The following is a 12,565-nucleotide window of genomic DNA, read 5'->3' as shown; positions in this document are numbered from 1 at the left end:
CCCTTACAAAATAAACAAGTAATATCCCCTCAGCACTGGTTTTTCAGATTTTAGTGGCATCAAAATAGTTTTTCCCCTCGTTACATGAAAATCCAAATAAAAGAATTTATCAGGGTTTAATTCTCAAGATAAATATTAGATCATTAAACTATGAAAACAATGAGGACTTGATTAGGGTATGTTTGACATTATTGGTTTGATTGTTCACAAAATCACAATCTAAAAAATGTTTACTAAGAATATTATACTTTAATTTCTATTTAGATTTAACATATTTTATCAGTAAAATTAAATTACAACACCATTTACAAGCCAAACTTACAAGTATATAACGGCAGAACAATGTTAACGATATTTTGCAATGAAATTGACTTCCTCATTAATCATTTTAAATGTATCCTTCTTATCATGTATTTATTTGAACTAGAAAAAGAGAGAGGGGGGGGGAGGAACTATGTTTCGTGGGTTGCGTCTGTAAAAAGAAAAGGAATATTCTTTTACATTTGTGGACAAACGCAATGGGAATGCTTGCAGGGATGTAGTTCATCACTTGAATAGTAAAAATCACCTTCTCAAGCAGGCCGTTGGCAAAAAGGTACTGAACTATCAGGGAAGAGAACAAAGGACCTTGTTTGCTTCTCTCACTGGAGACGTCGATACACCATTGCCTGACCTCTTTCATCTACTACTGCCAGGACACCCGACTCCAAGTCATCCGTAGCAATGCACGAAACACTTCCACCTGACAGCATGGGAAAATCATCTAAATAATAACACATGAAACGTAGAAACATAGCAACTAATGCATTATCTGGACACTGGTACAGGGACAGTGCTATGAGTGGAGAATCAGGACCAAGTTCTGTAGGACTTCAATCAACTGCTATCTCAATAGAGGGATTATGATCATATAGGTTTCGGTTGTAAAAATTGCCTGTAGTGAATTGAGATTATTTCACTGCCCTACACATTTTTCTAAGACAATTTCCTGCCTCTTTTCTTCAACAAAGTTTGTCAAATCAAATGCATTGCTTTAACGGATATATTGTCTAAAGGACACTAACAAAATCAGTGAAATGGAGTTCTTGATATGATCTACTTAAAGAGTGGAAGAAGTCAATCAATTGCTTTAGAGTAACTATGATCAGAAAGGAAAAGTAAATGAAGCTCTATGTCACGAATTATAGGAAAAATAAGAGAAATGTTGGTGGTAATAAATGTAATTAGTTTTGGAGGGAAATATAAGGGTAATATGGGTATAGTTTTATAAAGTAGTTAGCTGCTGTTAGTTTGTTATCCAGCTGTATTCTGTTATGTAGTAGCATATATAGTGAGTATCACACTTGTAGAGAGACATTCAGATTATTAAATACAATTCCCAATCTCTATTCCTTTCTATTTCTCTATTTCTGATCTCTCTTTTCTACTTCTTCTTTCTCCCCTCTCGAATCACTTCCCCGTACTGTTTGGCAATATGCTACAATACACTCTACTGACAAGAAGAAACTACTCTGTATGTCAAGCGGGCCTTTGAGTATATTAGTACAGTAAAATATGCAAACTTGATGGTCACAATAATAATTTTCCCTAAAGCAGATAAATAAGACATGGAATTCATTATTGCAAAATGGAATTTCTCATTCCTCATATATAATTACCTACTAAATGTGACATGTTAGAATTGCGTATAACAAAAGCCTTTGATTACTGAAACTGAAGTATACCTTTGAATTCATGCAGAGTGCCAAGTTTATTTCCCGTCAATAATTCCCACATATACACAAGTCCATCAACTGTGCCGATTATTCCATGACCAGCTGATATATTGACAGCAGCAGCCCTGCAAAGTCACTTCCAATTAAAAATTATGGCACCTTTAGTAGCTGACTCTATTGCTCAGATACATGATGCAACTTCTGTAGAGCCAACTCTACTGAATACATTTTCCAGCACAAATAGCCGTTATCATAACTGCAATCAAGTGATGCATTGTATGTTATGTTTTTTGTTTACGACTTATCAAACCATTTTCATCCAAAGCCAGAGAGGAAAACTATAGTAACATCACATTAACTATCCAAAATGCAGTTCAGATGCTTTGAAAGGAACCGAATTTCAACTTTTTTTTTCAAAAAAAGGCACCTTATATCCAATGCTTTGCCCAAGATCATTGTATTTTTCACAAGTAGAGCAAGCCTCCAGCGTCCAACCGGATTTCTCTGGCAATCATTTGATTCATAGTCATGTTGAGCATCAGATTCGTGGACAGTTGATACAAGAAACCAGATGGCAATATCTTCACCCTCTAAAGGAGGAGAAGAATGGTTCTTGCTGTGCTCTGAAAACCATATTTTTGTTGCATCCATTAGCCTATTTATGTGAACTTCAACATTAGAGCAGCTGAAACCATTGACTTCTCTTTGCCAACTAAACAAACTGATAGGACAAAATTGATAAACTGAAGTGCTTGGAGCAGAGAACCTTGAGATAAAAATACGCTTTGAGATATCCCTATAAAAAGAAATCTAGATATCAGCTACTGACAAAAGCCAATACAAACACAAAACTTATCATCCTTCAGTTATTCCTTGCAGGAGAAAGGTGCAAAACACAAGCAAAATATTTTAAATCCCTTTAAGAAAGTATTAGGTAAAGGGCATGTAAGACCCTCAAACTAAAGTTTCAAAGAACACTTAAGAGGCTGAAATTGAGGTTCCACTAATCAAAAGTACACAAACTAGAAAGACCACCACTAGACTCAGAAATATACTTTAACCATACAGCCAGTGGTGAAACCAGAAATTAGGTGAAGGGGAGGCCAAAGTTCTAGCAATTCAACTATCAGGCAAGATAAAAGGAGAAATTTCTCTAATAATTTTTTTTTTAAAGGAACATTAAAATCAGCTCATATGTTTGCAAAAGACATTTTTAACGTAGAGAAACTGCTATATTTAATTAGTAATGTGCACAAAATGAAGCATGCAAAAAATCAATTTATATGAACCCAGTGCAACTTACTGAAAGACCTCATAATTATGTATAACACTGACAAGAAATAGATCAACACATTTTAAGATTCAAAAAGTATTTTGCATTTGACAATAACAAAAGAACTCAATGCTTAGAAAGTCCTGCAATTGATGAGCCAGAGACCAACCTTTCAAAGAAATATGCATAAAATAAACTTATTCTAGATAATCCAATTAGATTAAAATGAACTTTTATGCATTAGTAAAATTAATCATGTCACATAACCCAACATCTTCATCCATTTGAGTCATCGACTTATTATATTGATCGAAAAGGATGGAAGAGGAATTAAAAACAAGTTCAATACTTCAATTTAGGATATAGAACATAATATACATTATAAACCTAGTTACAAATTATAAAAACTAATAAGGGAAATTAGCAAATGACATGTTAAGTGAAAGGATTGAGGTGAAGAGGATGGGTGGCCAAAAGGTAAATAGCAATGTAAATCTTGGGCTAGAGGAGTCATCTATATCGCCTAGAAGTAAACAAATTTACTTTTCAAGCTGCTACTGTTTTCCGTGATAGAAAAAAAGAGCAGCAGAATAATTGTAATAAGAACTTCAGTTTATCACCCTGCCAAAAGCAAATCAACTGAAAGATTCAACCACTTCTGGCATTTTTCTCCAAAAAAAGCTCTTTTGTTCTAGCTTATATTTCTCCAGTAATAAGCTAGATAAACTAGAATACAAAACTTATATATCAATCCTTCACATAATGAAAATGGAACAGTAGCAGAAGAGTTGAAGGATAGAATCTATGGGGAAGGATCATATGCAACAGATATCATCTTCTGTAAATAATATTGAACAGCACTAACTATTCTAGCAAGGGACAAAAGCCTAAAGAAATATCATAAACTATGACTGAGATATTGCAGTACACTCAGAATCATATATTAACTGTAAAGTTTTCTGCAACAGTGGCCAGGAAATAGAGTTCACTGTAGATCCATTTATTGGCAAAGTAATAACTTCCAATTGATTGAAGACATCCTTGGAGCAGCATACCATAAAGTGAATTCCCCCAAGCCATTGTGTCCAATAACAAGAGAAGCACATTTTGGAATTCTCTTCATCTCCACTATGCAAGGCGATATGCAATCATTAGATGATAAGGTGAATTCTTCTGTTGGAGCACTACAAATTGCAAAACATAAAAGAAATGAAACCGTAGTCTTCATAAGGAATAGTTAGCCACATCATAAACTAAACTTAGATGAGAAATATTGGAGCTAACAAACATGCATACATGTAACACAGTAAAATCATATAAACCTTCATGAAACACCAGCTTTCATCACTAAATAATGAGTGCATAAATATTCATGATAATATATCAGTTGTAGTTACCTTCCATAGCTAACAGAAATGACAAAATCGCATCGTTGACAAGTGTGTCTTACTCCTATAAATATATAATGACAACAAGGTAGGGAAATCTCTTTTCTCGTCTCTAACTCGCTTATTCTCTCTTATCTATTGACTTACAAGGAAGAGGCAAGTAGAGAACATCCAAACACCCACTCGACAGTCTCTCACTCTATTTCGCAAAGACTGAACTACCAGAGTGGAGAGGAAAATTAAGCAGATTTTATCCATTCATATGAAAACAATCTATCCAAAATTCTCAAAACCAGTTACCATAAAAACCACAATGACAATCATCGAAGATATCAAACATTGAAATATTTGAGTTCCTGAAAACTCACTCAAGTGTGACCCACACTGCCATATACAAAGCTTAGAATTATTAAAAAAGAAATCAAAGGTGTGTTGGAAGGGTGGCAGATACAAGCAAACATGAGTGGATGAAGTTGTTTCCAATATGAATCAGCTATATGCTAGTGCAGTAGCATAAAATAGACATAGAAACAAGCACACAAAGAGTTGGAGCTTGTTACAGAATAAATGCAAAAAGAAAAATAGCTTAAACTAAAACATTTTGGAATATACCAGTACGTCAAATTAAAGGTCATGAAATGCCTGAAAGAATTGAAGTAAAACCAGATCAAATTGTGTTGATACATTCACCTCCATCTTGAATTCATGGTCCACAGATGTAGTCTCCTACCCTCTCCAGCAGCAACTAGATGGTCAGGTTCACAGACCAATATGCATTGCAAATTGTCAGTTGCTCTCAATTTTACTACAACTGAAACATATCCAGCTTTCACTTCTACAATCTTCACTGCACTGTTCTCAAGGCAGTCTAATGTACAGGTTGAGCATGAACAATCTAATATTCCTTCTCTGGAATAATGTATGACTTGTTATTGCCTAGGAATTTTCCAATTATTTGAGAGCTGATTTTCTGTAACATTAGGACACAGAAGTTACCTACCTGCAATGGGGTGCTCTTGTGCTTCCAAGTAAAACAAGATGCTGCCCATCTGGGGTGAGTTGTAAACCAGATCTTTCAAATGCTATCTAGTAAGGAACACGAGATAAAATTTAGGCAATAAGTGGAAGCATGGAGGCAAAAGTATCAATTACATATAATAAAAGAAATTGTTTCATGGAGAAAATGTAAATATCTTACTTCTCTACCAAAGATATCGGTTGAAGATGGCCAGGTCACCGGTACATGACCAACAAAGCATGGACACCCTCTTCTTGGCTCTTCAATTGATAGCTTGTAAAGAAACAGAATTCTCCTCTTATCTCTTAGAATGCCACAAAGAGCACATATGTAAATTTCATTCCCTTTTCTGCTCAACAACATTGACAAAACAGGCATGGGATGGGAATAGGATCCCAGAAACTTAACAATGCACTCTAAATCATTGTTAACTTCCACATTCCTCTGTATCTCCAGTTCTGGATTGCCTTGAACTTCCTTGACAATGGGTGTCTTATTGTGACAGACCCCTGTTCCTTGTTTCTGGGTTCTAGTACCATTAACATCTGAAGTATTCTGAACCTCAATCAACCTCTCTTCAAATAGTTCTTGGGCCTTTTCTACATATGACAAAGGTGGAACAAAAAGATTTGATGTATCCTGGCCTTCTGAGGCACAAAGAAATGTTTGTGAGATAAGTGTTGCCTGACTGTCTAATACAGTGTTGGAAGTCAAAGTAGTTACATCTGTATGCATATCAAGAAGTTGGCCTACAACCATGGTATCAGCACCCATAAAACTTTCACGAGGTTCATCAACAGAAGAGCTCATATTGAAGGGCCCTGACTCAAGCAAAGTTCCTGTAGATTGAGGGACACAACCATCTACAAGTTTTCTGCATATTATACTTTCTGAAAGTGAAGGATTATGTTTTCTTGCTGTAAGTTCTGTATTTGGGACCTTTTTTCTGGTGTATACTTTTCTTGGGACTTGACTATTGGATAAGTTGCTGATTTCAGAATCCCCAGCCTGAACAACAGTGTCCTTCATTGACAAGTGCATAGAACACCTCAAGGCTACAGTAGCAACGCTTGCACCTACAGCTAAAAAAATTGGCTTAGCTGAAATTCTGAGTCAAAAGGATCTGAGAGAATAAATTTCTGGAATTTCAGACTGTTCACTTTTTCATATGCTAAAAGAGAAAGTTTCATACATTGCATTGATTTACAGAACTGAAATTTTAGTCAATTTTGAGAGTGATTATTGGGCTTCCCAGATATGCTGTTAAAGAAGCAAAAATAACTAAATAAACATATAGGTTAGTTCGCCTTGTTCATGGGTGAGATATAAGTTTAAGAATAACAGTTTTATTTTTGGCATATTCTCATTGCATAAATAAATACAGAATTTACCATTAAGTAGTCAATGATTTTTACCTTCATTATAATCAGACGAATTTTTTAGGACCTTCTCAGAATTGATATTGGCACTCAATGAGTTTTCATCCACATTATTGCAAAAGTCCTGGTTTACTTCACTGAGAACTTTCTTGTTGGCAGGCATGCAACCTAAAATAGACTCAGGTAAGCATACATAACCATCCTGAGGCCTTTTACTCAAGTTCACTTGCAGTTTATCATCATGTAAGACATCTCCATTCCCATTAGTCTCAGCATCGAGAAACCATGGTGATACCACATCTCCACCTACAAACAGTTCCCCACCATTCGGAAGATATGCATTTTTATTTTTATCAAGACTAGGTTGATTTGCTTCCACATTGTTGGAAGGCAATATTAGTTTATTTATTACGCATTGATCATCATCAAACTTTTGAAGAACTACAGGCTTGTTATGTTCAGAACTTTCAAATTTTGATTGATCTTCACGCGGTTTAGGTGTAGAAGACAAATTCTCTGAAGGCATAACGGTTTTCTTTTTCTTTCTTCGGGTTTTTTTTAGCAGAGGAATAGCATGTGGAAGCAGAAGTGTCATCATTGACTTGGCTATATCTTGACTGACTGAATCGAAATCACTCTTTTCAGAATTCATGTTTGCATCATAAGGGGCCATTTCTTCTTCTGAATGTGATTTGTTTACCAGTGCTTCAGAAACAATCACATCAGCTGTCATTAATTCTTCTTTGACACCACAAGTAATTTTGTCCAAGGTACTTGGAGCAGAATTTGTAGTATCATCTGGATAAAAGTAGTGTTAAGCACAGGAGGAGGTTTGATGAAATTATGTCACTGGAAGTGTAAAATGAGAATTTAAGAAATCACATATGACCACTAATACAAAAGCTGGATGGGTTAAGGAATACCTTGCACAAAATCTAACGTATCAGGAGCACAAAGATCAACATCATGGACGCTTAGCGAGTCTCCTGGACATGATGCATCTACATCTTTGAATTCAGATGATGCTGGAAAATTCAACCCTTCCACTTCAGCATTTTGCAACCTATCAAGCTGTGAGACATTAAGAATAGACCTCATAATACACCAATTGACTTTAGAAACATGACTTTGCTTACAATTGAGGAAATCAATGATTTCATTGATTAGGTAATAGGCATAAAGCTCTCACCCAAGTAGCTAAGAACCCATATATAGGAAGACAAAAAGAAATTGAGCAGAGCTCACAAAAATTCAGAATAAATATATAACAAGAACTTACAGGTCTTTCTTCTGCAAAGGAGTTCATGACTACACCAGTGGATTTATTATTTTCAGAACTAGCAAGATCTTCATGGGCCAGGAGAGCTTTCACCCTAATATGATCAGGGGCATCAACAGGCTTCAAATGCAAACAATCTTCAGCTGAGATGTGATTATTTGCTTCTCCACTTATGTATTTTGACTGCACTCCCACTGGCACTGCTCCTGGAAGTGGGCAAAACTCACACTTATCATGAAAACTAAAGCCAGAGGGAGGTGAGGAACTACTTTGTTTATGATTCCTTTCTGTTGAATTTGGTGGCTTACCATTAAAAGTTGGATCTCCGGCTCGCAGTCTTTTAGAACCATCAACATTTAATGACTTAGGATTTACAATTTCACATCTCTTATTTCTTTTCCCTTTAACCTGTGGTCTTGCCAAATGAGGTAAAATTTCAGAGCACACCAGTGCATCTTGGTATTGATTATTGTCATCCATACTAGAAGCCCCATTGCAGAAGCTAGAAGATAACAGACTATGTTCTGCTATTCCATTGACATTTGCCACCAGCTCCCGTAATAATCTCTGGACAAATGGATTTCTGAACCCAAAAAACTGCACATCTCAAACATAACAGAAGAAAACTTAATTTAGCCAATATCCTGGTCATTTTAATTAGTCTGATGGTTTTGAGAATAGACAGATGATGAAGTAGGCAGCCTGTCTGCAAACACATCTAGCAGTTAAACTAAGCACATCAGTGCTCCTACGCTTTATGTAACCCTAACCTAACCTGTGACCATGTCAAGTACAAACTGGACACTTAAATAGACGTGGTAAGATATAGAGTCCAAACATAAGGAAAAATTTCAAAAAGTCAGACATCCATGCCTGACTCTAGCATAGCCACAAAGAACCAAGAAGTTATAAGTAAATAATAACTAGTTAAACAAGCAATAGCTACGAATAGCCAAAATTTGTCATAAAAATCTTGTAGAACACCACGAGCTCCAGAAAAACCGAACACTCAAGATATCACTTAGGTGCAATCAGCTTAATAATTCAATGGAATGCCATGGTTATATGAGTTTGAGATTTGATCTTTATGGTGCTTAATACCACATTTAAATGTCACTAACTCAATTGTTTTGTATTAGGAGATCAAGGGGGACACAACATTAAAGGCTTATAGTAATGATTAGATGAATTCAAAATCCACAATGAAACAAATGGATCATAATTTTCAAAGCAGAATTCAATTCCACTGAGTGACTTTGACAGGATTAAAAATTAATCAAACTGTTGCTTTATTTTTCAGAAGTTTGATGTTTAAGAAAGAAAAGCAAGAAAATTAACATATACTACTCTCATGCATATGTAAAAATGGGATGGTTCAAAAAAGCACCAACTTTTCTGCAAAACAAAGAATTGCATCATTTGTTCATTCTTCTACTATCTGAAGTAAATTTCCAATAGTCTAGATGCATTCTTTCCCAACTGCACTCCTTATTCACGCATTAGACAAGCAACAAGATGTGAAATTCACTTTAGAAACATAAATGAAGGTCTAGTTGTATAACCAGAAGTGTTCATGGTGCATGACAATGGATTCAAAAACGCTTATAGAATAACCAAAGTCAAAATACAAGGGAAAACAGATAAAAAAAAATACACCTGAAGACTAAAGAACATCAATCTAGAACTCTTTTGTCAACCTCTAAAAGTACATGAAAGCAAAGTCTCGTGCCAGTTTTTAACAGGTACAAACATAAATATAGGGATATAAGAAGAGTACCAACACAGTCATCATTTTTTTAATAATGCAACTTGAAACTTAACTGTTTGTCAAAGGTGCTAAGCTCTACCTCTATTCCATCTATCTTGCAAGAAGATCTTTTGCCATGCCAGATCTTCATGCGCAAGAAACCTTTCTTCTGAAATTTCTCCCAGGTAATATCCGGTGTTTGACCAGAACACAAATGTCCATCAGCAGAAGTAATCTGTAAAAGAGATCACATGGTCTTTTTTCTTTGCAGAGACTAAGACAGCATTAGTGAAAAGAAACAGTGTATGGGTACAAACCACAAATAAAGGTCCTTTAGAACCTTCTTGAATTTCCATCTTATAGGTGCTTCCATTAAAAGCTCGACGAGCATGATAGCCCAGCGGATAAGGATACCGATCTTTACCCTACAAAGTTACAAGTTCAATCAACTAGATGTGGGCACGCAGCATTTGCAAAAACAAAGACCTGCAACTAAGTATTTGATTGTTGAATATTAGCTAGTCTCCTAGCATTCTTTTCCACTTTGCACCAATCTAGAGTAGGCTTCCACAAATACAAGTATCGAATAGTGACAAAATTTGCATGCCAGCCATATTAAGGTCTATCTTGTTTTTGGTCCAATTACAGTTGATGATAAAAATCGGCATGCCACCTATTAAGGTATGAATCGCCTCCTCCTCTTCCTCTTATTTGCCTGGCATGTACTGCGTCTGGCCTCATTAGTGGATTTTGCAATCTAAATTGGCCTTATCTTTCACAAATCAAAATTTGCACCATCAATTTGGCGAAATCAAATTTGTTCTCAAAAAGCAAGTCGTATCAGCAAACTCACACTTTCAGTATGCGTATCGAAATAAGCAATTTTGCTTCATTGAATTCCAATGAGAAATCTGCGTCCCCAAGCTAGGATTGATACAGTTTGAAATTGAAAATGAAGAAAGAGGAACAAATAACAAAAGGAGAAAATCCAAACAAACGCAAAACATGAATGAAAAACGAAAAGAAAAAACAAACCCTAGAAGAGCTCCAGTACTTCTTGTCCCAGGTTCCACTATATAAAGATCCAATTGAAATTATTTCAAGACCGTCTGGTTTATCATCTTCCTCTTCCTTATATTTCGCCATCGGAAGAGTATGGAGGAGAAGGAATCAAGCGCCGGATTTTGGAAGTAGCAGAAAGGACGAACGGTGATTGATCAAACTGTTCAATAGACGATGGAGAGAGAGAGCGAGCTTCAGATGGCGGGAGCTAATGCTGAATTTCATAATTTCCCTCCAGTGGATTAAATAGGTTGACTTACCATTTAGTCCTTTAGTTTTGTTTCTATTTATTAATTTGTCCCCACTTGTTGATAATTATGTTATTGGAATTATGAGATTTGTTTTCGTAAAGCAATGGAATGTTTCGCTAAATATATACTTATGCTATGTTCTATTTTAAAATTAAAATTAATATTTAAATTAAAATTAAAATTAAAATAACTTTAAAAAATAATTAAATTAAAATTATAACTTATTAAATATTTATATTTATAAAAATTATAATAATTAAATATAAATTAATTAACATTATTTTATATTTTAATTTAAATATTTAAATTTTAAAAAATTAAATTAATATTTATATTTAAATATAATTTTTATCGATTTTTAAAAAATTAATATTTAACTTACATGCATATATAATATTTTTTAAAATATAAATTAATTTTATATATAAAAATAATATTAATTTACATTTAATTAATTAATATATTTAATTTTAAAAATAATAGTAACATAACTATAAAATATGCCGTTAACACCTTAAATTGTAATTCGAATTTGTTTTGCAGCAACAATTGTGAAGATTTTACTGTAGATATATTATTTAATTTAAAACAATAATACATATAAAATAATAAAAAAACAATATATATATTATAATTTTTTAATATATATAAAATAATAAAAATAATATATTTATTATAAAATAAAATTTATTATTATTAAAAATTATGGAGTACATATTTAATAATTGAGATGTTTATTTTTAATTAAATATATTAGTTAAATAGGGTTAAATGGAAATATTAATTTCACAGGAATTAGTTGATATTTAAAAATAATAAAATATTATAAGTGATATGCTGCGTATATTCTTGCATTTTAATTTTTAAAAATATTACGTATAATCAATTCATTTAAAATTTAAATATTTAAATTAAAATATAAAATAATATAAATACTAAATTTTTAACTAATTAATTTTAAATTATATCATTGATTATTTATAAAGGGAAGTAAAAAATAATTTAATATATTGCTAATTGTATTTTTTATTTTTTGAAAGCTACTGATTGTATTAATGAGAGATATCATTGCAAACGGTGAAATGATTATGTCTAACCAAACAAAGAGAGAAAATTGATTATTATGTGCTATCAAATTAGTACTTTTAAAATTGCTAATTGATGTCAATCCTGCCACAAATTTCGGCAGAGTAGAATTGCCGGAATCACGTAGCCACAAGCTTATCAGTCTCTGATTCCGACGAACAGGTGATATGAGGAAACCACCCAAACCAAACTTGATATCTTATTTCTTCAATCTCAGGCGCAAGTCATAGAAAACCTCCACATGACTCAGTTTCCTACATAAATAGCAAAAAATAGTCAGCTTTTCGTATTGAAACTTCACAGTAAACACAGTACCATCATCTCTAACAAACTTCTTCCGCCGTTTCAAAGGTTGCTGAATGTCCAA

The 12,565-nt window shown here is 33.8% G+C and overlaps 1 protein-coding gene across 8 annotated transcripts; it reads right to left on the bottom strand.

Moving 5' to 3' along the window:
* Nucleotides 1–336: 336 nt before the first annotated feature.
* LOC110619155 lies at nt 337–11,088 on the bottom strand. Of its 8 annotated transcripts, none has more exons than XM_021762438.2 (14): nt 10,835–11,088; nt 10,117–10,224; nt 9,900–10,034; nt 8,361–8,649; nt 8,053–8,258; nt 7,697–7,844; nt 6,810–7,571; nt 5,575–6,476; nt 5,377–5,462; nt 5,067–5,285; nt 4,044–4,172; nt 2,143–2,511; nt 1,725–1,840; nt 337–742 (listed from the first exon to the last, which is right to left on the bottom strand). In XM_021762438.2, exons 1-14 carry the CDS (start codon nt 10,943–10,945, stop codon nt 642–644), a joined length of 3,681 nt encoding a protein of 1,226 aa, XP_021618130.1. In that variant the 5' UTR covers nt 10,946–11,088; the 3' UTR covers nt 337–641. The 8 variants fall into 8 exon arrangements, 6 of the variants coding, with proteins under 6 accessions (XP_021618130.1, XP_043810135.1, XP_021618113.1 ...); XM_043954200.1 differs by adding an exon at nt 10,653–10,710 and having other exon boundaries at nt 8,053–8,649; nt 10,835–11,075; XM_021762421.2 differs by having other exon boundaries at nt 8,053–8,649.
* Between the last annotated feature and the right edge of the window lie 1,477 nt (nt 11,089–12,565).

The sequence above is a fragment of the Manihot esculenta genome, chromosome 1 (assembly GCF_001659605.2).
Source record: "Manihot esculenta cultivar AM560-2 chromosome 1, M.esculenta_v8, whole genome shotgun sequence".
NCBI classification, from domain to species: Eukaryota; Viridiplantae; Streptophyta; class Magnoliopsida; order Malpighiales; family Euphorbiaceae; genus Manihot; species Manihot esculenta.
The sequence above is the reverse complement of the archived record's forward strand: the minus strand, read 5'-3'. Positions and strand labels throughout refer to the sequence as shown.

Excerpts from the sequence above, each read along its gene's own strand:
- LOC110619155 (XM_021762421.2), bottom strand. The coding sequence starts at position 10,945 with ATGGCGAAATATAAGGAAGAGGAAGATGATAAACCAGACGGTCTTGAA. Across the intron at positions 7,845-8,052 it reads CCTTTGCAGAAGAAAGACCT|CTTGATAGGTTGCAAAATGC; the intron begins GTAAGTTCTTGT and ends AATGTCTCACAG. Across the intron at positions 2,512-4,043 it reads TTGGGGGAATTCACTTTATG|GGATATCTCAAAGCGTATTT; the intron begins GTATGCTGCTCC and ends TTCTTTTTATAG.